Genomic DNA, 27,563 nt, shown 5'->3' on the forward strand with positions numbered 1-27,563 from the left:
TTTTTTTTAACGCCTTACTATACATGGTCTTTTTTTAATAAAAAAAAAATGCCTTACTATACACGGTCGCTTTAAAAAAACAAAAAACAAAAAAAAACGCCTTACAATACATGGTTGTTTAAAAAAAGAAAAGAAAAAAAAACGCCTTACAATACATAGTTTAAAAAAAAAAAAAAAAACGCCTTACTATACATGGTCGTTTAAAAACAAAAAAAAAAAAAAAACCTTACTATACATCGTCGGTTTTTTTAAAAATGCCTTATTATACATGGTCGATTACAAAAAAAAAAAAAAAATGCCTTACAGTACATGGTTATTTAAAAAAAGAAAAGAAAAAAAACGGCTTACAATACATAGTCGTAAAAAAAAAAAAAAACACCTTACTATACATGGTCGTTCAAAAAACAAAAATAAAACGCCTTATATGGTCTTTTTTTTTTTTTTTTAAACGCCTTACTATACATGGTCTTTTTTTTTTTTATTAAAAAAAAAATGCCTTACTAAACATGGTCGCTTAAAAAAAAAAAAAAAAAAAAAAAAAACACTAGACATGGTCGTTTAAAAAAAAAAAAATGCCTTACTATACATGGTCGCTTAAAAAAAACAAAAAAAAAACCTTACTATACATGGTTGTTTTTTTAAAAAATGCCTTATTATACATGGTCGATTACAAAAAAAAAAAAAAAACGTCTTACAGTACATGGTTGTTTAAAAAAAGAAAAGAAAAAAAACGTCTTACAATACATAGTCGTTAAAAAAAAAAACACCTTACTATATACATGGTCATTCAAAAAAAAATAAAACGCCTTACATGGTCTTTTTTTGTTTTTTTAACCGCCTTACTATATCAAATTACTATAAAGTAGTTATTTGACAAAAAAGGTCAAAATGTAAAGAATGAAGTTGTAATATGGGGGGGGGGGGAGTGAAAACTATTTTAAAAATGTTTGCATGTAGCAAAGAAAGTCTTCATATATGAGCAGAAAGTCAACATCTTTGGCATGCAAAATCCACATTTTTTACATGACAAATTGAACATTTTAAAAAAGGCAATACTTTAGGAATTTTAGTCATAATTACAAGATTATAGTTATATTATATGTGCAAAATATTGCAATGAAAAATGTGACTATTAAGGAATGTGAGGTAAAAAAAAAATGCAATAAAAAAAGTGGGAAAATAAAATATATAAATGTTCAGAATTTAATTCAAATGAGATTTTTATTTTTATACCCAAAAAAAGTCAAACCTGCAAATAAATTTACAAGATTTGTGTTCTTTTCTTGTACATATTCATATTCTCATATTTTGAGATGTAACCATATTTTTTTTTCTTGCATATTTGTAATAATAATAAAATTTAAAAAAAGTGGAGTATTCATGAAAACAATTAAGTATCTTCTTTGTTTTTTTTTTAAACATATTTATTTGGAAAAGCACAAACATAATCCAACAATGATGAATATGGCTTCGGTCAAGACAAACATGATATCTCAAAAGAGCAAGCATATATTTCATTTGGCAGATTTAACTCGAAATCGTTGCATATGACTGGAAGGCACTTTAGGGTAACAAAATATCACCCAAAAAAAAGCATCAGGGAATAAACAAAAACAAGAGCCATCAAGTATTTTCCAAGAAGCGCTTGGTTATGCTTTCTTTGGCGGACAAGCTGCGCAACTACAGTACAAATGTTCCATCAAGGCAAAAAAGTTGCCGTAAAAAAAAAAAAAGCATCACGACATGATCAATCATTGCGCAAATAAAGGTTCATGTGTGGCACCAGCCACATACAAGGACACCCAATCCAAAAGTCCACAATCTTTGATGTTGAGCACAAAAACAAACAAACAAAACAAAAATAAACATCCTTTAAAAATTATTTTATGAAAATAATGACAAGACGGGAAATGAAAATAATAAGACATAGAAAAACTTTTGCCCTGAGATTATCAAACTTTTTATCCAGGCGCAATCACAAATACAAAATAAAAAAAAGTGGGGGAAATGCAAGCCTTATGGCTTTGTTGCTTAAGTCATATTTAAATGTTCTCAGAAAACAAGGGGGGAAAAACAAAACAAAACATTTTTTACAAGTACGAATATTGTGACAGCAAAATACTGTCAATTATGCTACTAGGCTAATAATATCAATAAAAATGCTAAAAATTGATTTGTTCTTGTTTCCTGAAAACATTCAAATATGAATTAAGCAACAACGCTATTAGACTAACAACACATATGTATATATATATTTCTGCTATTTTGCACTTTCTGTAAATCAACGCTCTAAATGACAATTTGGAATTCTGAATTGTATTTTGTCAAGTTCATCGTATAAAAAAAAACACCATCTGTGCGTGTTGACTTTTGACAGCATCCAACGTGAACCGCATTTGAATTTGTCGAAGTGTGCGCGTGTGCGTTTCTCTCTTAGCATTAGCGCAAGCGTTGGCATGCATGCAATAGGATACAGTAAACGGATTGATTATACACAAGCAAGCTCCTGAAACCTTCAGGCGACATTCAAGCAGCAGAGAAGTTGATAGTGAATATAACAAAAACAATAAGAATCAAAACAAAAACATCCCAAAGTTGATGTTCATGATTGCGCAACAGGAGGCGGGGCCAAGTCTGCTTTTACATAACCGCACAGTTCTCAGGCTTCACGCGACTCTGCAAGAAAAAAATAAAAAAATAAAAAAATAATAAAACATTTGCACAGAAAAATTATGAATATATTTAACATATCAAAATGAAGCTACAATATGATCAGAGTGTACAGACAGAAGTATAATGAAGAAAATATGTTGAAATTTTAGGAGGGTGGGGGGAAAAAAAAAAAAAAAAAAAAGGATAAAAGTGCGGGTTCGACTCCCACCTCCGACTGTACATTGCAAATGTATCCATGGCAATTATGCTAAGTGATTACATGTACGTCTGAATCTTAGTTCCACTTTTCCAGCTAAATGAATGGCGGGTACTGCATGCCTAGGTGGTGCTATTACGTGAATTTTATTTTATTTAATTTTTTCTTTTTCCATTGGGTCTCAGTTCCATTTTTCCATCTAAATGAATGGAGGGCACTTTCAGATAACACTTTTAGATATAAATAGGCCATTAGCCATGAGTTTCAACAAGCCAAGTTGGCTCACATGTTCAGTACTTGCCTGGCGTTACGGAGACATGCAAGTGCATTTTTTCAAATCTCGCTTGGAAAATATTTTATTAGCATTCAGCTTTCAGCATTCCCACGGAATTCCTGCAGAAATTTCACTTTGTCTAGTTGGCAATAAGCGAGTGGAACTGGGTTACCTGTCTGGGCAGGTTGTCGGCCACAAAAAAAGAATGTCCCACGAGGCCTTCGGGGCCGGGGCCGCCGCCGCCGTGGCTGCCGTGCCCGCGGTCAGACGTCTGGCCGCACGAGTCGCAGATGACCGTGCGGCTGCGGAGGTTGTACTCGTTCTCACCGCTGGTGCTGTGAGCTCCCTGCGGGGGGCAGCAGAGCGTGTTCATATAATTGCATGTTCAACGTCACCAGAGTGAGGAAGAGGAAGATGTTACCATGTCATCTTCGTCCTCCTGGAAGAGGGTGCGGGTCACTTTTCTGCTGGCCATTTCCTGATGGACGAGACAAAAGTCATTATGGTTGTAATGATGCCTTCAAGGACACTCAGTAAACTCACTCCCTTGATTGTTTTTAATTTGTGTTTTTTTTTCTCTGCTTCGGATATCTTTTCTATATCAAATCATTAAATAAATAAATAAATAAATAAATAAATAAATAAATTAAAAAAAAAAAAAAAAAAAAAAGGAAATCGACCAAATTTGCTTTTCTGGAGGAAAATGTGAAAAATTTGAAAGAAAAATGCACATTTGAGGGGAAATAGATTAATTGGGAAAAAAAAAAAAAGTATATAAGTTGTAAAATTACAAGAAAAATCTGAATTTGTACGTGAAAAAAAAGACATCATTTAATTATTAAAAAAAAAAATCTGAATTTGAATGTAAACAAAAATGTAGAATGTTGAAATTTTACAAGGGAAACAAAAAATATTGAGAAGCAATACTATTAGAATTAAGGAGAAAAAATATTTAAAATGTAAGCAAAAATGTATTTATTTTTTCTGGGAAAATACCTAAATTGAGTATTTAACCTGTAACATTATAAGAAAAATATCTAAATTTTAGAGGAAAAATATAAGAAAATAATTGTGAAAAGCACCCACTTTTTAATGCCAAATATTTCACCAGAAAAATGTTCAGAGACAAAAATGGAAGAAAAATATCCGAATTGTCTGAGGGGAAAAAAAAAAAATCTCAACGTTATGGTCATTATAGTGTAAAAGGGAGAAGTCAATAAATTTTGTGCACAAGCGAGCACGCGTGTGACTTTCGTGTGACCGACCTCTCCAGAGGCGCTGATGAGGACCGTCTGCAGGACATCGCCGGTGCCCCACGAGTCCTGACTCTTCCACACCAGGTCTGTTGGAGGGGAGTGACTTCCGCCACCTGACGCAGCCCACACCTGTGCAAAGGTCACAAAAGGTCACACTTAGGAACAATAATCAAACTGCAGCCACCAAACAAAAACAAAAAACAAAGTGGCGTGTGCTACTGCGGGATAACACGGTAAAAAAAAATAAGAGCAGAAAGAAATGTTCAAAGATATTTTTTCCACGTTTATTAAATGAAGAAAAAACATTTGTTTATGTAGAGTAAATAAACGCAACTGAAAACCTTAGTCAAAGAGATCAATGATTTAGTAAAAAAATAAAAATAATTAAAAATAGCAATTACAGTAGTTGCATTTTATTAGCAGAAAAAAAACATGAATAAAAGTTTTGGGGGCGGGATATTTTTTTATTTTTTATATAAACACTAACCACTTCAGCCACGCCTACCGAACCAAAAAAATAAAAAAAATTAAATCAATAATAAAGATATTTTAGTGAATACAATACAAAAAAAAATGTTGAGTTTTGGCACAACAAAAACTAAGCAAAAATGCACTAAAGTGTTCCCTCGTTTTTCACTGGCGTTAGGTTCCAAAAAATATCAGCAATAAATAAAATCTGTGAAGTAGTTAGCTTTATGTTTTACATTTACTATAAATGTTTTAAGGCACTAAACCCCCTACCACATTTTTTATACTCTTTTTCTCATCGATTCATTTACATTTTTTTCACATTTCTCTCTTGTTTAAACTAAATTTTCAATGTTCAACCCTTCATACTTTTTTTTTATAAAATGGATATATTACTGTAAAAAAAAAAAATGCATGCAAAATTGAACAAAACAAAAATCCGTGAAATAGAGAGGCTGCAAAAAGTGAACCATATTATAGCGAAGGAGCACTGTACTGATTTTAGAAAAACATACCAATCAAGATTTTGTAAGCAAAAAAATGCGCTAATTTATATATATATAAATAAATAAATGTGAGCAATAAACACATATTTTTAGAAAATAATAAAAAAAAAAAAAAAAAGAGAATATTATTTAGCCATAACAATTTTTTTTTTTTTGTTTGTTTGTTTGTTTTTTTTAGCAAAAAAAAGTAGCAAAAGTATCATTTTCATTTAAGCCGCTCCTTGGAAGTTTTTTCAATTTATTCTCAAGTACAATTTATGCTTCTTAGTTACAATTTATAAATATATAAGATATTTATTTTAAAGCTTATTTTCACTACACATTTCTTTTTGCCTTAAATTAAATTGTTTTGTTATCAATAAATGTGCATTTGGGTATTTAAAAAATAAAATAAATAAAAATCTTTGTGTATCTTACAGTGACGGTGGCGCCGGCCTTCAGGGTGTACTTGTGTGGGAACTTGTAGACAATGGTGGCACCTCCGCCCACTTGCCTCTTTAGCTGCCAGCCGCCCAATGATTGGTCCTGCAGGTGACAAATGCTCATTAGCATACACAACACCCAATATTTTCAGGATATTGGACCTAAAATGTACTCCTCGTTTGGTTATCACAAATTTCGCTTGAATATCCCCAATTTTTTTTTCCGCAAGCGCTCACCTCATCGCTCTTGTTGCTGAGCCTCACAAACTTGCCATCCTGGTCCACCTCGTCCACGGTGACGCGGCCGCTTGCCGCGGCATGTTGGATGATGCGCGTCTTGGTGACGGTGCCGCCGGCCGCCGCCATGCTGGACGTGTCGCTGTCGTCGTCGTTGAGACGCCGCTTCTTGGCGGCGCCGGAAGACGTGCGGCTGCTGGAGGCGAGGGCCGGCGTGGCGTGAAGCAGGCGGCTGTGGGACGACGAGCCCGAGGTGCGCGTCACGGTCACGCGGCCGGGCGTTGGGCTCGGGGACAGCTGCAGCCTGATGGAAGAGGGGGCGGAGTCAGGAATCAATTCGCTGATTAAGGGTTAACTCACAACAGGGTTTTAATCATTTTGGATTTCTTGTGACAGTTTTTATTTCATTTTACTTTTTTTTTTTAAATTCAGTCATTTTAATTATTTTTTAACAAAAGTTTTTATAGTTTTTATTTCATTTTGACTGACTGAAAAAAAAAAAAAAAAGTCATTTTAATTATTTTTTTAACAAAAGTTTTTATAGTTTTTATTTCATTTTGACTTTTTTCAATTCAGTCATTTTAATTATTTTTTACGAAAGTTTATAGTTTTTATTTCATTCTGACTTTTTTGATTCAGTCATTTTAAATATTTTTCTAACGAAAGTTTTTATTTAATTTTGACTTTTTTTATTCAGTCAATTATTTTTTTAACAACAGTTTTTATAGTTTATTTCATTTTGACTTTTTTAATTCAGTCATTTTAATTATTTTTCTAACGAAAGTTTTTGTAATTTTTTATTTCATTTGGACTTTTTTTTTTTTTTTAATTCTGTCATTATTTTTTAACGAAAGTTTTTATAGTTTTTATTTCATTTGGACTTTTAATTCACTCATTTTAATTATTTTTTTTAACGAAAGTTTTTATAGTTTTTATTTCATTTTGACATTTTTTAAAATTCAGTCATTTGAATTATTTTTTTTTGACGAAAGTTTTTATAATTTTTTATTTCATTTTGACTTTTTTTAATTCAGTCAATTTTAAATATTTGATTTAAAAAAAAAAAATTACATTTGTATATTTTTTTAATGCTTTAAGTTTTTATTAGTTTTACTTTTTTCTAACATATATGGAGCAAAAAAAATAAAATAAAAATGGATGTTTTATTTTTTTTCAAGATTTGATTTTTTTCCGGCGTCTGCTCACCTCTCCTCCTCGCCCTCCAACAACTTCCTGTAGGCGCTGATCTCCATGTCCAAGGTGAGTTTGATGTCGAGGAGCTCCTGGTACTCATCCAGCTGTTGCTGCAGGCGCGCTTGCATGTTGGCCATTTCGCGATCCTTGTCCTCCATCCTGCGCCTCATCAAGTCGCGCTCCCGGCTCAGCATCTCCTCCAGCTCGCGCACTTTCGCCTCGCTCAGCAACAGCTGGGCAGGGGAGAGGGAAGGTTTTTATTTCTATTGTGCAAGGTGGCAGTTATCACCAACTTCCAAGATGGAATGTGTGCACACCTGTTTCTGCAGCTGGCTGAGCTGAGCCGTCATGCCCTCCACTCGAAGGCGCGTCTGCTGCAGCTCTTCGTGCGCGGCGCCCACCAAGTGGCTGTTTCTGTCGGCCGACTGCCGGGCATTCTCCAGCTGGCGGAGACGGGACGAGAGTTCACGTAGGTTAGCAACTGCCGCTACATTTGATATGTGGATCATATTGAAACTAGTGTTAGGGTTAGCTGCCACAGTTAGCATTTAAGTTTTACTACTAGGGTTAAGGTTAGTGGTACGGGCTGTGGTTAACATTGTGACGTTAAAAAGTAAGGTTTTAGGAGTTAGGGGTTCAGAATAGCCAGGGCTGGACTGGCCATCTGGCGTAAAGGATAGCTGCCCGGTGGGCCGGCCTCTTTTGAGGCAGATGCAGTGCTTTTTTTAAATCATTATTATTTTCCTACATTTTACCACGAGAGACTGGCCCACAATTTAGAAGGGCCAGTCCATTAACTTAAAGGGACACTTTACTTATTGATCCATTTTTAGCAGCAAAAAGTTGCTACTTTTTCAATAATTAATTTGGTGACGTGATTATTTTTTTATGTACATTTAATAACTTTTAAACCATTGTTAAAATGAATCGAACGCCGGCATGTTTGTTACACGTGACTAAATAACCCGGATGTTTACGTCACTAGTGTGTAAACGCTACACTATGGAAGCACTATGCAACGCAGCCGTGCATCTAGCGTCAAACCCGGAAGGATTAAACCTTATCGCTTCGAGCCAACACGACAAAATAACACTACCGAAGGAAAGTCTGCCTTGGATGTGAAAGTTGTGGCGCCAGATGGTCTTTTCGGGCACAAAATAAACTTTGACGAACGAGTGAATCAGGCGGGGGGTGAGTGGTGCTCGTGCGGGAGCTGCAGGAATGGACAATCCGCTAATGAATGTGTGCTGTCTGGAAATGAAAGAACTCGAGGATCGGTTCCTTGCGGACAATCTCAACTGCATCCTGGAACATCAGACATTCAACATGGCAATACTAAATAGACATTCTCAGGATAGCTTTGGTTGCGATGAAAGATGTGAAGAAGAAAAGTCTTGGAGGAGCAAATATCCAACAGGTAAAGTGACACACAGTACGAGCAATGCAAAACGTGTGGAACTGACGAAATATTTCAGGAAAAAGAAAAAATAGTAAAATTAAATGTATCGTCGTTACAGCACCCAACCTCCCCTAGCTGTTTTTTTTTTCTTTTTTGCGTAGCGTCCCACTGCGGTCAGGCCAGCCGCCACTCGAAAAGACGAAGTCAAGCCAGCCGCCCCAACGATTGTTAATACTGTGCATTACGGTAACGTGCCGACGTGCCCCTGCGTTGGCCACCTTCAAATGAATTATGAAATAAAACAGTCCGTGCAGTATAATAACCAATGCCCCCCCACCCCCGAAACATGCCTACCTTTCGCTTTAAATTTGCTTCGCTTCTCCGAGATCTTTCAGTGGCCGTAGTAAGACCTCGATTTGTGCCGGCTGTTGTGAGAGTGAAGGCTCCGTGTTGCTAGCAGTTGCGGCTCCTCCATCGGCTTGATTATTTCCCACGTCTGGTTCTTTAAAGATACTCGGTACTGCGTTGGGCTTTAGTATTAGGCGTGTGGCGTACCCCATCTCAAATTGTAACATATATTCGAAGTCCTCATGCCTGAAATGTTCGCTGCGCGCACGCCTGCTTGTCCTTCGGGAGGTTGACAGCACTTAGCAAACAAACCATTGTCTACTCAAGTAGCTTTTTTTTTTTTTTTTTTTTTTTTTTTTTGGGGGGGGGGGGTCTCGCGGGTTTTTCCTTGCCGACGCCTTGCAAAATTTTGCAATACAGTAAGGCATAACTGACGTTTGTGTCTTCCTCGTTGTTATGTCTGCGTGAACTACTGTTCCCCAAGCGAGTATACACACTAGTGACGTCACCACTTGGGGGCGTTGCAACACGGAAGTACTTCTATGTTGAAAAAAGTTAAATAAATCAATATAGGAGTGTATTCTTCAGTACTTATGCATGTTTCGTAGCTATACTAACTATTTACTGCCAATCAAGCCATACATGTAAAATTAAAGGAGCCTTCCTTTAAACAGAACTACATGTTAGGCAAGAGCTGGGCCGGGCCGGTGGTCCAAAGTCAAATGCCAGGGCCGTTTTTTTTGTTTGTTTTTGTTTTTTTTTGGTGCCAGTCCAGCCCTGAGGATAGCTAGCACCACCATTTAGCATTTAGTGGTCTGGGTTAGGTTATGTAAGAGTTGGTGGTTAGGGTTAACTTAACGTGTTATTATTTAATGTTTAACTCATAGTGATAGGGGTTAGCAGTTAACATGGCTTGGGTAAGGGGTTGTGATTAGCTTCAGCTAGACATTTTCATTATGGGCTAAGGGTCAGGGATTAGTTATTAGTTAGGATTCGACAGAGAGCTAATGGCTAAGCTACTATTAGCAAAGTTAGTGGTTTTGGCTAGTATTGGGCTAGGGGTTAGCCAGCATGAGGACTCATGGTTAGCATTAGCACTGGCGTTACAGGTTAGTTGTTAGCATTACGATCAGGGTTACAGTAATTGTTGGCGGGGTGGTTCATGTTGAGTTAGCTGTTACCATTGACAGAGGATTAGAATTTGTGGTTAGCATTCCTATTAGCTATGGGTTGAGCTATGTTTAGGAGAAAGCTTTATAACTAGGGTTAATAATTAGCGTTAGCTTTAGCCATAAACCAGATTGATGCTTGTGTAGTACATAAAGACATTACAAATGTCGCAGCTTGGACAGCAGGTGGCGCCATGGTGCAGTTTACCTTGGCATTATAAGTCTTCTCCAGCTCTTCTTTGTAAAGTCCAACCTGCTCCTCATGGTGAGCCCTCAACTCAGCCAGAGCCTCCGCCAGTTTACTCTCAAACTCCAGCTGCCGCCCACTGTCGATTTCCACCATGCGAGACTCGTGACGGCGCTTGGACTCGCGGATTTCCTGAGAAACGGAAGGTGCATTGCTCACACGTACAGAAAACGGCAAGCTGGTCGCTAATTGGCCAGAAGCTGGCACCTCGTTGTAGAGATTCTTCTGGAACTCCAGCTCCTCTTTCACCGTCTGCAGACGGTTCTCAGCGTCCACGCGGCGGAGCATCTCGTCTTGAAGCTGACGACGGGCGTCTGCCAGGGCACCGTCCAACTGAGGAAAGGAGAACAACACTTAAGATTTTTAAAGTACATTTATTCAACACTATAAGGTGAAACACTAATATTCCAACTTAAGACCCCAAACAAAAGCAAAATCTGAGGACTGTGAAAAGGCAAGTATTTTATGAGCAGTGCCACTAGGTGGAGCAATCGGACAACTTTGTCTTCATTAATCATGAGCTGCCAGCCCTCACAGAGCATAAAAAGTTGTGCCCAAGTTTTGGTTACCTTGGCTAGCTGAGCTTTGAGTTCCTTGATCTCATGCTCGAGGGCGCGCTTCTCCCCCAGGGCCGTATTCAGGGAGGCATCTTTGGCGTTAAGTAGCGCCTCCAAGTCCCGTAGGCGGGCCAAGGCTGCGTCCAGGTCGGACTCCTTCTTGCTGTTCCTGCCAGACACATCACCAACAACAAGATGATGATGTCACACATGGATGTTTTAGTGTTTTTTTTTGTTTTTTATTTTCACACCATTTCATCTCTAGTGCACAGTTATAGTTGATTAATGCAAGTGAACCATAACAGTGAAACCTGCTGAAAGTGTGCACAAATTTAATATTATGTTTTTTGCAGTTTATGGTTACTAGTGTGCAAAGAAATTTGATTGAATATTTTTGTATTAAAAAAACACTTAAGTGTGGTTCCTTTTAGTAATATTTTGATAATACTGCCTGCCTTTTTTATTTTATTTTTTTAATGCTGTAATGTTTATTTTAAAATAAGGAATAGCGCACTGCTGTACTTTTTTTTTCTGTTCATAATCATATGCTTGCTTTACACCGCATGACCCTAAACGCCTCACAGAGCTATTTTAACACATGTCCCACATGTCACCAACAACGCGCTGCTGCAATTAGCCATAAATTAGCCAGTAAGTGCCCATTAAGCTCCAGCTCCTCGGTGAGGAGAATTCATGTTTACCGCATGTGTGCAGATTAAAAGAAGACCGAGGACGGAAACAAGCCTCCTGTAATTCCATTTGCTCCGAGGGGGAAACTCTTCATTGTATCTTATTACCGTGACTTAGTGTGGCTTTCATAAACAGTGCAGACATGGCAAAGAGCTAAAGAAGCTAAGCTATCAAAAGGATAGCTAAATGCTAAACAGTGCTTGATTGATTTAGTGTGTTTGCACAAAAGCATTTTGAGGGCTGGCGTGGGTTGCTAAAAGTTTCAAAATTGCTGTTGCTTTGAACAACAAAGCAGTGTAATTTATTACACATAACTGCCATTTTCAAAACAGATGTTTGTACCAGACAAACAAAAATGTGAATGTCACAGTTGCAAATAAAAGCCATCAAAACGTAGACGAGACTACTAGCTGTACTTACAATTATGACTTTTCATTTACTAGCAAAATTCTTCCACAATAAGACGAGCTGACAAGTAGTAACCAGATAAAGACACTAACGGGTCTCAAGATGGGACAATTGACACCTGGTTTCCCCTGACAAAGAATGCTAATGTACGGTGCTAACAATGCTAACATAATGCTAACACATGGTTGTATAGTTCCTCTATAATTGGTTCACTGGAGACACTATGTTTTTGCTTTTTTTTGGCATTTTTTTTTTTAAGTTGACATCACAGAACAAAACTAGTGATGGGAAACAAAACCACAAACAACTATTTAAGTCTGAAATGAAGCCAAGGAAAGCTACGCTCATAAAAATATGAAGAACACATTGTACAACTTGTAATTGAGTTCAGTCTTTTTCATTCATTATTTCCTTTGGAGAAAAACTCATTGAGAAAGCAACAGGGTGCCCATGTTAGATGTAATGTTAATAGATGTGTCACAGTCACCAAGAGAATCGACTGCATTTGCCATTAGGTTACTGTGTGTGTGCGTTTGTGTGTCCTTTGATGTCATGTACTATTTAGATCTTGACTAGCGTTTGTGTGTGCGTGTGTGCGAGCTCTTCCCGAAGGCAAGACAGCCTGTTTATATCATCTAAGTCTGATTTGTGGAACAAGAGGGCCTCTGAATAAATAACTATGGAATGTCTCACTCACTGGCGCCCCCTGGAACGTTATGAGAAATTATCCCAGTTTGACCTATCAAGATGAAATTTGGTGGACATGTCTTATCAGAATAGGACACACAAAAAAAAGTCTCAAGGACCCATGCCCAAACTTGAACAGGAAGTCGGCCATTTGCTCTTGAATCAGCCATTTTGGGTGCTTCTACTCGTGAAATTGCCCAAATCGTAAGCAGGTATCCGAAACAGATTGAAGCTAATAAAGTTGCCGAGAATTTTGCCAATTATTTTGAGGCTTGCCACTGAAAAGTGTGCATTGGGTCTCCTTAAATTGTGATTGATGTTTGCAACCCGAGTGCCATGTGACACCGTTCCGAGGGTAGGAGAGGTGCATTGTGGGAGAGCGTGAACAGAAAAAGGGGAAAGAATAAAAGAGGAGAAATGTGAGGAGGAGGAAGAGGAATGTGTTGGCTTTCCTCCCGGCCTCGACGATGACTCACAGGCAGCTATCTTTGTCCACCGCGCCAGCCACAAATGAAGCTCGCCACCAGAAAAAAAATAAATAAATAAAATTCCTGCTTCCCCCTCTGCCAGCCCGCTTCTACCAGGTTTGCTTTGGTGTTGCCAGGGTGACCCAGGCCTCATCGTCAGGCCTGCTAGCATGAGCAGAAAATATAGCAACACTTTGCTAATAATGATTCCGAGTCAGAAGCTAATTTGGTTCTGCGCTAGCTATTTGGTGAGTGTTTGCATTTTTTTATGGCGGAGACCATTTGTCACAACGAGGCACACCAGCCGCCACCTCATGCTCGGACAGCTGGACCAGGCCGGTACAGAGCCATCTTGTTTGCGCCATTTAGGTCGTGAGCAGCTGGCCGCCGGGGCACCAGGGAGGCACCGTTACCAGCTATTCATCTCACTCACACACACAGACACATCTGGTGAGCATGTGCGTGCATGTGCACGTGAGTGGGATTTTCCAATGAGTCATCATCTAAACATAGGGCCAAAAAAAAATAAAATAAATAAAAATCCAAAATTTCTATAGCTTTTTTTGGTCCAATCACAGCTCAAATGTCTAGCTAGGTCTCTGACGCGGAAAAGGTAGCAAAATGGAGGCAGTCACATGACCATCACTTCCAGTATGTGAGGACAAAGTGCTTCATTGTGTGCGTGTGGGTATACGGCAGGCAAAATGTGCTCATGATGAGAACAAATACCGTCGCTGTATCCAGTTTCAAGCAAGCGCCGCACGCCTCAAGCTTCACAGCCTGTGACGGTGCTGGTCGACGGGTAGAAGAGAAGTGTAATGAGCGGGTAGGGGGGCTGGAAAAGAAAAGGTAGAGGAGTCTGGCTGCTGACAAAAGAGGCGGAGCGACGCCTTTTGTTTGGGCCGTCACCATGAGAAACTCAGTCAACTTCAGCATTTGTATGCAAACGCTGTCGCTTGGCAAACAGTCACTCAACAGTGCGTGCGTGCGTGTAATACGAGGCGCCATTGTGCCAATCCCGTGTGGTTTTGCAACCATTCAATGGAGAATGAGTCACGAGTCCTGACTAGTTTTACACATTCGTTACTGCCGTGATCTCTTTTTAGTCTTATGATTATCACATCATAACAAAATTGTTAATCATAGAGAACGATATCATCCCATCAAATTCAGCACAGAGGAGCCGTGCAAGGTTTTATCAACACGGGGTTGTGCCGATTTTTTAATGGCGTTTTCCTGCCATTGTCCAACTAGCCCAAGGTGGAATTAGATTATTTTGATTGTGAACGTAACACTCACTCATAAAAAATAAGTCATGCAGGTCAGTGCAGTAAAAATGAGCACTCAACTCAAAAGAACTGCAGTGGATAATTTTGCTATAAGTCAAAGCTGTTTACATTGAAACTACCCATCATCCAAACATTGAAGTGTTCAGATGGTTCAAATTAAAAACGCAGTTGCGTGTTACATAAGAAGCCACAGTGAATGGAAACGCACCAGCTTTTTTACCCGCGGCCCACTGGGAACGTTCATCCGCCATCTTACAATGATTTACAGTGACTCACAGAGGGCTGAGCCGACTCCAAACTTCCATGGAAACTTCTATAAACTCTCACGCACGCAATATAAACTATCCTGCCAAGAACTTCACTCGTCACAAAGTTGTGGAGATCCAATCTCCTCATTTAGCCTACGTCAAACAAAAAGTCTACAAAGAGAACAGCTATTGGACACATCTGCTACTCATTTCCACATTAGACAACAACGCCTTACTGTTAGCTTTAATAAGAAAAAGAAGACAATTAGAGCAGCAAGCAGAGATGAACGGGTCCTCGTACACACTGTTTCAAGGCCAGACCTCGAAATAATCAAACTTTGATGTCATGCTACAAATATACTGGATGGCGTATGCCAAAAAAACAAATCATCAATCTTGGATGCCTACTTCTGATTGAGGCTCATTTGAAGAGCAGAGTACAAGACCTAGCATTCGGCGCAATAGTGGCGTCAAACAAAAATGGCCGACTTCATGTTTCATTTAAGACGAGTTTTTGAGACTTTTTCTTGCAATCGGTTCTGATAGACACAAAAGTTGGTGTTGGGGCTAATTTTTCACACCTTTCCAAAGAACAAGTCAACAATTCTTGATACGTTTCAGACATGTGTGCTTGAGACTTTTTTTTTTATTTCTACCCAATTTTGGTATCAGCGGGTGAAATTGGTGCTGGGGGCAAATTTCTTCCAACTCTCCGAGAACCGTCAAAATATTCATCAAGCTTTGTCGCCATGCTCCGCCCACACTACATAGCGTATAAAAAATAAAATAAAAAATCTCACAATCCAATGTCGTCCATCTGTTTAGGATAATTGCTTCCAATTGGGCTCATTTGTCGAATTCTACATTAGAAGTTCATGAAAATTCATAATTCCATAAAATTAGCAAAAAAAAAAAAAAAAAAAAAAAAAAAGTTAAATTTCGGGGTATGTGTCCTGTTTCCTGTTTCAAAAGCATGTCTGCCCAAATTGATATTGATCAGATCCTGACAGTTTTATTTATTAACTTGTCAAAGTATGAGCCTTAGAATATGCCAACATTTGTTATGATAGTCATGTCCATGACATATCCGAAGTCCGTGCCCAAGAATTCACCTGCTAAAACAAAATGGCTACATCCTATTTATTTTTTTCTGACATGAGTGATTGATAATTCTTAGTGCATCTTATTATTATGGACATGTTCACCCAATTGTGTGTCCAATGGGGAAAATTGTTCATTTTCTCTTACATTATGTTCACGTTAGCTACAGGAAAAATATGCAACATGATAAGGAAACTATTCCTTTTGTTGCCTTTGTATTCATAGTCTTCACATTCAAGCTTGTCCAGCCATGTCGTGTTCATAAATCTTGTTCACGCCCTCCACTCGGCCGCCGCGCCCTACAACCGCCGACGCCCGCCCGACCGACTGACTGACAGGTAACAGAGCAGGTATATCCTTCTTGGTGAATGGCCAACTGATAACCATCAAACAAGCTGATTAAAAGTTTACATTGGCTGAAATATACACAATTGCAAGCAAGGGTGTGATCTGCAGGAGGCCAATCAATGTTAGGGCCACTATAATGACACTATCACACAACAGAAAAAAAACAAAAAACTATGATACATCAAAGTATTGCAAGTCTCAGAAAGGATTTTGAAACTTGAACATACCTAAAATAAATGTAAATGGGAAAAAAAAGCAGAAAAATAAAAGGTGAGTGAAAATATTTGCATTTTTCAAATAGAAATCTTAATTTACCACAGAAACTTAAAAGTATTTTTTTTTATTAGTTTTAATTTCTTTAAATATTGAAACTGAACACATAAAATAAGGAATAGGAATATTTATCCAAGATTAGCTCGATACAGTAGATTAGATAAAATGGACATGACAGAAACAGACTTAAATTACAAAAACTAATTTCTATTTTTATTGTTATTAAAATATCAAATCTAATCTAAATCTATTAAAACACTAACATTAAAAAATATTAATTTGAGATGTTGCTTTTGCACAATCGGGATGATGATGATGATGATATATAATTAAATAAAACAAGGATAAAAAAATTAAAAAGTAATTTTTTATATCTTTTAACATGTATATTAACTGCAATATTTTTTTAATTAAAAATTAGTTGTTTAAAATATTTAATATGTAGAAAATATGTTTTTTAAAAGTGAAATAGTCTGTAAAAATATCTTCAAAAATTAGGATGAAAAATACAATGATTTTAAAAATAAAGAGAAATTAATTGACCACAGGAACAAGAAAAAGACAAATTTATGTTTAACTGTAAGCCCATCAGCACTCCTCTTCCTTATTTCCATATTAAACAATACTTCAATGAGGAACCGTTAGCAGCAGCAGCAGCAGTGTGAGCTCGTGCCCGAGGGGGGTCGTGCGGTGGCTGCGTGTGTCGCATGCGATTGTGTAGTAGTTGGACGCCTTCTATTCAAGGGAACACACACTTTCCAATTTGTCCGCACAAAGTCACTCATTCCAAAATCGACCAATCGGATCGGCCCTGGTGAGTCACCGCTCAATCACGAGGGACTGCCGAGGCTCCCCGGTCGCCGTGGCAACCAAACACAAAGCAGCCCAAGGCCTTGCTGGCTGTACAAATTGGGGTGATTCCGGGCCACAAACTGCCCATTGCATGTCACAAGACTGAAGCTGATAATCAGTTTGCGTTTATAAAGCTCACCACTGAAAATACAAAGCTGAGGAAAAAAAATAAAAACACTTCTGAGGGTCCACTGGACTATATTTAGCAACGGTTTCCCTTTCGGACCTCCACCCTCTTTCGACTTGAACTGCTCCAAGACATTCCTCGGATGCCAGCACTACCTGAAACCTCCCGCATAGACACCAGGGGAGACGTTCATTTGACAACATCCCGCACGAAGCTGGCAAGCCTCCATCATCAGCAGAAATCCATCAGCCCAAACGTTATCACATGCGTTCATGACTGTAGCAGGCCTAAAGGTGTCATATTTGGGCGGGTTACTGTAGTGTTAATTTCGTCAACAAAAAGTAAACAAAAATAATTTTGTCAACACACATTTTCACCGGACTAAAACTAGACTGGACTGGACTAAAACCCTCATGAATAAAACAATAACTGGGACTAAATCCGTCTGCATTTTCATCGATTAATGAAGACGAGACAAAAATGTACTGCACTAAATAAAAACTGTATAAATACGTTTTTTAATACATTGTCCTTTACTCCCAAAAACGTATTTTCTTTTTATGTTTTTTATGCTAGAGCATACAGAAGGCTTTGATACAGTTTCGAACATGAAGAGGTCGCTTGAAGCACTGGTAGTTATTAAAAGAAACGGCCAGCAGGTGGCAGCAGAGTATAAGAGATCAGCCAGGGCCATGTTGCAACAAGCTCTTTTTCCCAGTTTTTTCAACAGGTTTTGAATAATGATCAAACAGCTATATTCTAATGCTAATTGCTGCAAAACGGAAACAGATAAAACTATATTTTATTTCCTGATGAAAGAAGAGACTCTTTCTTTTGGTAGCTTCCATTTTTCTATAGCAATAGAACACAATATTTTGTGGACATTACAAAATCAGACAATCAAACAGCTGGGAGCGAAGGGGGTTGCTTCAGTGAAAATGGCTGGGAGTGAATGAGTTAAAGACTAAAACGCTAGATTTATAGTCGACTAAAAATAGACTAAATGAAAACGGATGGGGTAGACTAACTAATAAAAACTAACAAGCATGCTTGAAACAGGACTAAACCCGAGATTAAATTTAAAAATGCTGGATAAAATTAAACTAGGTTACTGTAAAGTCTCAAAACTAGACGCATCTTAAAATGTCTGCTTTCCGGCATGTGGTCCTGAAAACGGGAAAGGACAAATGTCCCAAGCGTCTTTACCTGGCTTTGAGCTCTTTGTACTCCTCCCTGACCTTTCCCAGCTCCAGCTGCAGACGAGCCCGCTCCTTTGCCACCTGGTCCAGGGTCTTGCGGGCGTCGGCCAGCTCGGCTTCATACGTGGCCTTAAGGCCGCTGAGGTCTCGGCTGACGTGCGACTCGGACTCGGTGATGCGCAGGCGCAGGCCGGCGTTCTCGGTCTCCAGCGAGCGCACCTTGTCGATGTAGACGGCCAGCCGGTCGTTGAGGTTGCACAGGTCCTCCTTCTCCTGCAGGCGGGTGATTCGGGTGGGCGAGCTGGCGCCGCGCGCGCTGCGTCTCTGGCTCGACGTTTCCATGGCGATGGCTTCGGATCAGGCGGGTCACTGCGAGGTTAAGGTAGAGCTCATGTGGTCATTCTTTATTATAATTATTATAATAGTTTAGTCAAACATTTTGAGATCAAAACATTTCTTCAGTGCCATAAACAAAAACAACACAGACAGTGGTACATTGTTCACTTCTCTACCCCCTCATCGCTGTTTTTTTTTTTTTTTTGTGGAATTTTTAGGGAACAATCTAGGACCACGATATAAAAATCCCTATAATAGTAATTACGGAATAGAGAATGAGTGAACAGTTCTGCACATAGCCAGCATGAACCCTGTTACACTGACATTGGAGATGATTTTTTTTTTTTTTTTGTAAAACGTTTCCACAATCCTCCAGGACGAATTCAATCAAATGCCCAGTGCCTGTTATTTTTACTTTTTACAACCTCTATTATTCTACTGAGGAAGGCTGGACGCATTTCCTGGCTGGCTCACTCGCATCAGAACAAGCGTCCATCGCCACGAGGCTTCCTGTTCAAACAGGCGGGGCAAACTTGTGTCCTCAAATGACACATTTTTATTTTTTATTTAATTTAATTTAATTTTATTTTATTTTTTTGGCGGGGGGGGCGCAGTTTTATGTGCAGGAGGATAGGGATGTGCAATTAATCAAAATTCAATTACAATTTCAACTACTATACTCCACAATTACAAAATCAGCATAATCGCAAAAAAATATTACTATTAATTTTAATAAAATTTTTGGTCTTAATATTTTTTATGAGGTTTTTTTTTTTTTTTTTTACATTTAAACATCTTCTTGTTTTGCACCAAAAGAAATGAATTTATATGTATTAAATAAATATATATTTTCATAAATATACACTATTATAAATTCTGTTTGGTCCAAAAGGAACTTACGTAATTATAGAGTTTTATTTGTCTTAATATTTTTCATGTTTAAACATTTTTTTTGTACCAATAAATAAATAAATATTATAAACTATATGTTATTATAAATTCTGCTTGGTCCAAAAGTAACTTACATAATTATAGGTTTTCTATTTTTATAATTGTTCTTAATATTGTTAAATGCTTAAAGATTTTCTTGTTTTGTACCAAAAAATAAATTGCTTGAATAATCGTGATTACAATTATTGCCCAAATAATCATGATTATTTTTTCCATAACCGAGCAGCCCTAGAGGAGAATTTAGAAAAAACAAAAAACAAAACAAAAATAAATAAATAAAACTACAAATCTATTTGCAAAATTTAAAAATATATATATATTTCATGCTGCTTTTAAATTTAACCATTCTCATCAGTATTAAAAAAAATAATTGGCCAATTTAAAATACATTTTAAAAAATTAAATTTATTTTGTCAGAAAAATACTTGTAGTATTTTACTATTTATATTAATCATAGAATAAAAACCTTGTTTATTTTACTGGTAGTTTTTCACGATGAAAGAACTGTATATCACATTTATTATACAAGTAGAATAGCATTTTCTGATTTACTTTTTTAACGAAAACTAATCAACTAAAACAAAGCATTTAATATGATTCAATTGATTCAGAAGAGATGGTGCCCCACAAATGATGCCTAATGACAAATCACAGATGGTACGTGACATGACCAGTAAAAAATAAAAATAAAAAATAATCCTTTTGATCAAGTCTGCTTTGCTGGCAGACTTTGCTGACATTTGAATATCCAGTAAAGCGTGTCTGACATTTTAACTCATTCACTGCCAGTCATTATAGAAAATTTTTACATTACCAATACTCACGTGATATTCCATTCAATAATTATATGTAAACCGAATCTACCAAATAACAGAATAGACTCCCTACTTTTTGTCCCGTCCCGTTCTTTTATAATTGACAGCAGAAAAATGTAGGTTTGCCAAAATACACCCATTTCTCCCATGGACTCTGAAACTGTGTTTATTTCCTATAAAATGGGGCAATGATGTCATCTACCGGTGGTTGGGCATCAGTAAAGTTGTTTCCAAGTTTGATATTTACAGTGGAGCATGCTCAGATTCGCCCCCATTTAGCACCGCTCTAAAAAATACAATTGACAAGTATACTTGTCAAAGGCAGTGAATTTAATTGGAAGCCACGGTTATTTTATTTCTGCTATGTAGTCACCTAAAATGTTGATGCCCGACCGGTTTTTCTTTCTCAACTGCACCACTTGGCATCAATTTCCGTTTACTATCAAAGAAGATTTGACATTCTAAGCAGCCGAGGAGGAAGTCCTAATTTGGGCGTGGTGCTTGCTGGGCGTTTATTTACATGGGAGTCAGCAGCAGCCTGGCAACAGGATTACAGCTAAGTTGGATTTTCTATTGCTGATTGCAGCAACTCGTTTGCTGGTTGTGGATGAATGAAAAATGGTCTTCTTGCGCAATGGCGACGTCTGCGACGCTTAAACGTGGCTGGGACAAAGTATGTTAGGCCCACTGAGCATTTATATTAACAAGAGTCTGGCAATGTATATTTGGTGCATTCATTTAAAATTGCTTCACTGAAACGTATACATTTTTTGAGGGAGTTATTAAGCTCATTTAATAATTTGTTGATTTGTTGGAACAAAAAATATAAAAATGTGTAAAATAAAAAGAATGCTTAATTAATACATGGCATATTTGTCGAATGCAAGGGGGAAAAAAAAAAAAGTCACAAAATATTGCCATAAGATTTTTTTTGTTGTTGCATATATTAAGCATAATCACACGAGTTTTTATAGTAACAGCAGTCACACAACATTCAGGCTGGCTAACAGGTTAGCAAGTTACCAGCTTGATTTTGCTGAAACCCACGTCACTCACCAAACCAAGCAAGCCCCGCCTCTTAAAGCCGTACACGCTCAAAAGTCACAGATACTATAGCGAGGATGGCGACTCCCAGTGAGCACAATTAATAGCTGCACCTGACATTTGTGTTTAATAATGCAAAATTTATTCTTATCAGATTACTCAAATAATTCTAGAATACTCAGTTCTAAAAACGTTTGCTAGCTGCAGCACTAATCATAAATTATTAAATAAATTTATCATCAACAAGCATTCTCGCAATCCAACAACGTCAACATTTGTGCACGCTTTCTTCAATACTTATTTTCCATTAAACAGGATATTCCAGTTGGCAAATCCGGAATCAATGAAGTTCTAATTGTATTTTTTTTTTTTTTTTTTTTTTTACCCTGCAGTGCAACCGCAGTAAAACGATGCCTTCAGGTACACCATCATGCACGCTGTCACCATCACACACCAGGACACCCACTGTCGGGAAAAGTCGACTCGGAGGGGGCCTCCTAAGTGGGCGGCCAAACTTTTTTGCCACCCACCCGCCAGCCCCACTGACATGTGCACGTACACGCCCACATGAGCAAAGTCATGAGCTCTCTCCAAACTCACTCAACATGGAAAAGTGCTCATTAATACATAAAACTGCTCATTTAATACATCAGCCTGCCCATTTAACGCTCTTCGTGTACGTGTGGAGCTTTTAACCAGCGCCTACTTTACAAATTATACTTTTTTTCCCCCAGCTAAAAGTTGTTCGAGGCCTCTCCCGGACCAAATGGAACACTGCAAAAAAACAAAACAAAAGAAGAAAAAGACGCACAAGTTTAGACCTTACCTCGTCAGGGTTGCAAATGGAGGCAGAAGCTTGCTGGGACGTGCGCGCCTGTCGAGGAGGAGGAGGAGAAAAAGAAGAAGAAGAGTGCTCGCTTACTGGTTATGCGAGTATGTGCATGTGTGTGCGTGTGTCCACGCCTGGAAAACTGGACTGCTTTCCGGCTTGTAGGAAGGCAGGGAGGGACTGAGGGAGGTGACTAGGAGGAGTCAGGCGAGACTGTGTGTGTGTGAAGTTGCAGCTGTTGAGCTTTATCTTCACTTAACCAGATAGCACACACACACACACACACAGACAGACAGACACAGACAGACACAGTGACCTCATGTGATGACACTAATCCGGCGCCCCCTACTGAAAGTCTGCAACTGACTACTACAGTGAAACCCCGTTGATCGCGGGAGAATACGTCCCAGTCTCACCTGTGACAGGTGGAAGATCTGCAATGCAGAGCAACCAAACACCAAAATGCCCAACCAAGTCATATCATTTGGTGTAATAAACGTCTGCTAGCGTAATGCTAACATACAACGCAAAGACACCAGTTAGCACAGATGTTACAGTAATTCTAAACCTTCAATACGGAGCAGCAACACGGACAAAAGGCTGCTACACACAAATACTTATGAAACAGCGTTGATAGAGTTTTGTCACGTCAATGTTGTCGCTCTCTGATGCCGAACATCAATATCATCCCTACGGAATGCTGCACTGTCAACACTGCATAGCTATTGGTGGGACAAACTATCATTTGGCTTATGATTTATGGTTTGGGCTGATATAAAAACGGTAAAAAATATTTCCAGATGGCGTCCCACAGGGCTACGTATTATGGCGCCTTATGTTTTATTTCCGCAAAATCATCAAGCATGAAATAAATCTACACACATTATTTTTTTATTTTTGTCTAACAATGCGAAAAAGTACTCAAGATATAAACATTACTGGCCACAACATGAGGTATCTATATTTCATAATAATAATAATAATAATAATAATAATAATAATAATAATAATAATAATAAATAAATAAATAAATGAATAATCTCACTTCCTTAAGGACATCCTGTGTACACAATTGCCTGTATCCTCGTGAAAGAGATTCTGGTGCTCCATTGAATCCGAAATAGGAGAAGAAGAAAAAAAAAAATCCGGTCATCTGTGATATTCCATTCATGGATCCACTCATTCACGAGGGAAATCTTCAAACGTCTCAACGAGGAGATGTTGAGTTTGCTTTTATATGGGTTTCCTCTCTGGGTGGAGTTAATGGAACCATGGAGATGAAGAGGGCACAAAGACATGCATATACGTGTGTGCAGTTAAATATGGACCAAGACAGTGCGTCCCGGTTTGGTCTGGTGGTGGCAGGCCGAGTGGAAAGCAGCAGTCACACGTTTAAACAACCTCCTCCTCCTCTTTTTCCCCTAAATTGGCTTTCCATTGAAGTTCTACTGAGTCACACATCAACAAACTGGAATGTTAGTTAGATGATCAGCAAACATTGACGCCATGTCTGAATTTGGCTGATTTCCTGTTCAATTTCTAACATAAGGGTCCTTCAGATTTGACATATTGTACATCCTAACCATGTTTCATGTTGGTCAAACTGGTATCTGAGGAACTAGTTTTACTATTTTACGAAAATTAAGCTTGAGCATTCACCCAAAATGGCTGTCAAACCGAAATGGCCGACTTCCTTTTTAAATTTGAGCTTGTTTCCTTGACACTTTCTTTGATCTTTTATAATTGAATTGACCACACAATTTTGCTTTGATCAGGAAAACTGGAGTCAAGGAAGCTCTTTATCTCTCTGAAATATCTTATATTTGTTTTACCTCCGTCTCATAGATGTGAATTTACTAGAGCTAGCATGCGGGCTAGCAAAGTTAGCATGTTAGTAGTTCCGCATTACTTCAACTGCAGCCCATGTGATGGCTAAAAATCATTATTGTGGAGTGTATAAAAAGATTTGATAGATTAGCTAGATTCTAATATTTATTCCATTTAAATTTTAATTCCAAACAGTCTTTTCTTGGCTGAACTGCTTTCAGTAGTTAAGATTTTCTTTTTCTTTTTCTTTTTTGTCCAATCAGATTTCATCCTCTGTGTTGCTATGTCAATCTAATCTGCCCAGGGTCTCATAACGCCAACTATATCAGCAATGGGACTGCACATTTCAAATTGGTCCTCACGTCAGCATTTATCCGTACCGATTGCTTGGTCAGAGGAAAACTGTTCAAAACGTGTTACAATCTGCGTGTTATTTAATAAATAATGGCGCTGAAGTGCTCCGGTTGATGTATGTGGCACAGTTGCGTGCAGTTACATTGTGTTTTTGTCAAGTATCAAGATAATTGTGGCATGACAGCGACACTAGTCCATTCCTAATATAAACTGTTGGAAAGTGATCCCAATCCAGCTCTGCTGACACTTTCTAGATTAAAGCTCTGATTAGAGCATGTGTGCGTGGAGCGACTTGTGATGCAACATGTCAGACGAGGCGAGACGCAAACGCGAGTCGGGCCTGCAACATTCCAAGCAGGCACACACGCAACACAAAAGGTGTGTCTGTCGTCTTTGACTCACTACATGCTCACACACACAGGAATGTCAGCCTGAAATGTTAATGTCTGTTTGGAGAAGAAGGGGGGTGGAAACCAGACTTCCCACTTTTTTTTTTTTTTTAATAAAACGCACTGGGAATAAAACTACAGTGATGTACAAATATTTGGTTGCACCGTTATACATAAATATGTTGAGTGAAGTGAGGCAACATTCAAATCTTGCTAGCAGTTTTAAAATAGTTTTCCCCAAAGAACTGCATTTGGGTACTAAGAATCTTTACTTTTTTAGAGTGTGAATTTTTGACGCTATTGACATTCCCGTTTCGCACCATGCAAATGTGTAACACAAAGCTTGTTTTCACGTGTTAATGATACAAAGAGGCGTATCTCCTAGGGAAGTCTTGTTGCGATAGCAACAACTCGCAACACAGTCACACACACAGAGTGACGTGTTATCGTTGCAGTGTCATTTTCCCTTCCTGGGTGGGGCCGCCGAGTACGAGGGCGTGGACTTTCACGCATACACACACCGTGAGGCTCCTTTCCAACAGAGAAGGCCAACAAGCTCCCAAAAATCACCGTCGCATCTTTTTCGACAATACTTGAAAGCCAAATATGTGACAGGTCAACACTTTACGATGGTCATGATTTGTTCACAACAGGCACAGATCAAGAGGAACTTTTTGGGTGCGCACACAACAGTGGTTTGACCGGAGGGAGGAAGGTTCAACAGGCTGTGCAAACACTCAATGTATACATTGGGTTTTACTGTCAATGTCCCGATGATGAATAATGATGTGACCTGTGCGAGACGAAAATGACTTTTCTATTAGGTTTGTTTTTTGTTTTTCGAATGCATTTGAATTGTGAAAATACAGTTCTCATATAGAGAAAGAAGAGTTTCAAATACATTTTATTTAAGATTTGTTTTATAGTTAATATTAGACATCAGTTATTTTTGTATTTTTAGTCATTTTAATAGTAGCATTTATTTATTAGTTTTAGTTTAAATAAAATTAAAAAATAGAAACATTATTTGTTAAGTCAACCAATTTCAGCCATTTTAAAAATCAACAATTTCTTTTCCCGTTAGTTTTCATCAGGTCTATCTTTTTTTCATACTTTATTTATTTGTTCATTTGTTTTTGTTTTTTCATTTTACGTATCGTTTTGTGTTTGTAGTTTAAGTGCTATATAAAAAGCAGTCAATTTATCATTTAGACACATTATTTTGTGTCTTAAGATTTTTTTTATGATTTGTTGCTTTAGTTAAGTTTAAATATTTTTAATTCATGAAATTATTTTAGTTTAATACATTTTTGGTCCATTTATTTTTCTTTTTTCCTCTTACATTTAATTTAGGTTTAAGTTTAGTTTGAGTAAAAAAAAATTAGGCTTTTTTTTTGGTTTCGTATAAGTTTTAATAAAATTATGAAGAAATTTTACTTATTTACCTTTTTGTCTTTACACTTAACATGAGCGTCAGTTTTTAGTTTTAGTAATTGAAGAAATATTGTTTGGTTTAGTTGAATTTTTTTTTTTTACATGTTAGCTTAGGTTTAATTTAATCTAATTTAATTTATCTAGTCAGCTTTATGATTTATGTTTGTTGTTTAGGGTTTTAATTACAAATTTTTATTTACTTCATAACATCATTTTCAGCTCATTACAGTCACTTTAATTTGTATCTTTTGCCATTGAATTTACATGAATTGCTAGCGCCTCTGTGGGCCTTCTATCGATCACAACACAACCAACAAGTCCGTCAAGAAGTGTCCTGGCGCCACCTAGCGGCTGAGGAGCCCCTCTACAACATTACAACATTATCACGTCCTTTTTTTTTTTCTCCCCTTCTCTTTTGTAAAATACTTTTTTATTTTAACACAACAAACACCATACTTTAAACAATGTCCAAGCAAGACCAAAACCAAGCAGTCAATTTACAAAAACATTATCACGTCCTCATGAGGGGGGTCGCAGAGTTCATGACGTCAACTTAACTACACAACCTGCTAATTAAACCAAAACGCAAACACCAAAAACCCGCCGCATGCACGTCCCAAACCGGAAACCTTACCTGACTTTTCTCGAATGTTCCTCGGGATCAATTTGCAACCCGGCACCTTTCCACGCGTTGTTGACGTCCACACGTACAACAGCAGCAACGCCGCAGTGGGCCCACTGTCACATTGCAGAAGAAAGCAGATATGTGAGGAGAAACCCCCGCGTTGAATCCAGGGAAGAAGCAGAAGCCCCTTTGGCGCACACTGACTGCAAATACTGAGAATATACAAACACGGAGCGAGTGCGTGAGCGAGCCTGTGTCGTGGAAGTGGGCCTGCTCGCTCGCTTTGCTTAATTGCACAATCACAGTGCCACCTAGTGGATGTAA

At 38.0% G+C, this 27,563-nt stretch overlaps 1 protein-coding gene across 2 annotated transcripts; it reads right to left on the minus strand.

Annotated features, from left to right (window-relative positions):
- Positions 1–1,395: 1,395 nt before the first annotated feature.
- On the minus strand, positions 1,396–27,563 carry lmna (lamin A). Of its 2 annotated transcripts, XM_077526908.1 has the most exons (14): positions 27,249–27,563; positions 22,608–22,655; positions 18,643–19,004; positions 10,959–11,115; positions 10,597–10,722; positions 10,351–10,521; positions 7,544–7,669; positions 7,239–7,459; positions 6,033–6,336; positions 5,791–5,898; positions 4,409–4,528; positions 3,565–3,621; positions 3,316–3,489; positions 1,396–2,676 (listed from the first exon to the last, which is right to left on the minus strand). In XM_077526908.1, exons 3-14 carry the CDS (start codon positions 18,975–18,977, stop codon positions 2,641–2,643), a joined length of 1,935 nt encoding a protein of 644 aa, XP_077383034.1. In that variant the 5' UTR covers positions 18,978–19,004; positions 22,608–22,655; positions 27,249–27,563; the 3' UTR covers positions 1,396–2,640. The 2 variants fall into 2 exon arrangements, with proteins under 2 accessions (XP_077383034.1, XP_077383035.1); XM_077526909.1 differs by lacking the exon at positions 22,608–22,655.

This window comes from Festucalex cinctus, chromosome 7, assembly GCF_051991245.1.
Source record: "Festucalex cinctus isolate MCC-2025b chromosome 7, RoL_Fcin_1.0, whole genome shotgun sequence".
Taxonomy (NCBI): Eukaryota; Metazoa; Chordata; class Actinopteri; order Syngnathiformes; family Syngnathidae; genus Festucalex; species Festucalex cinctus.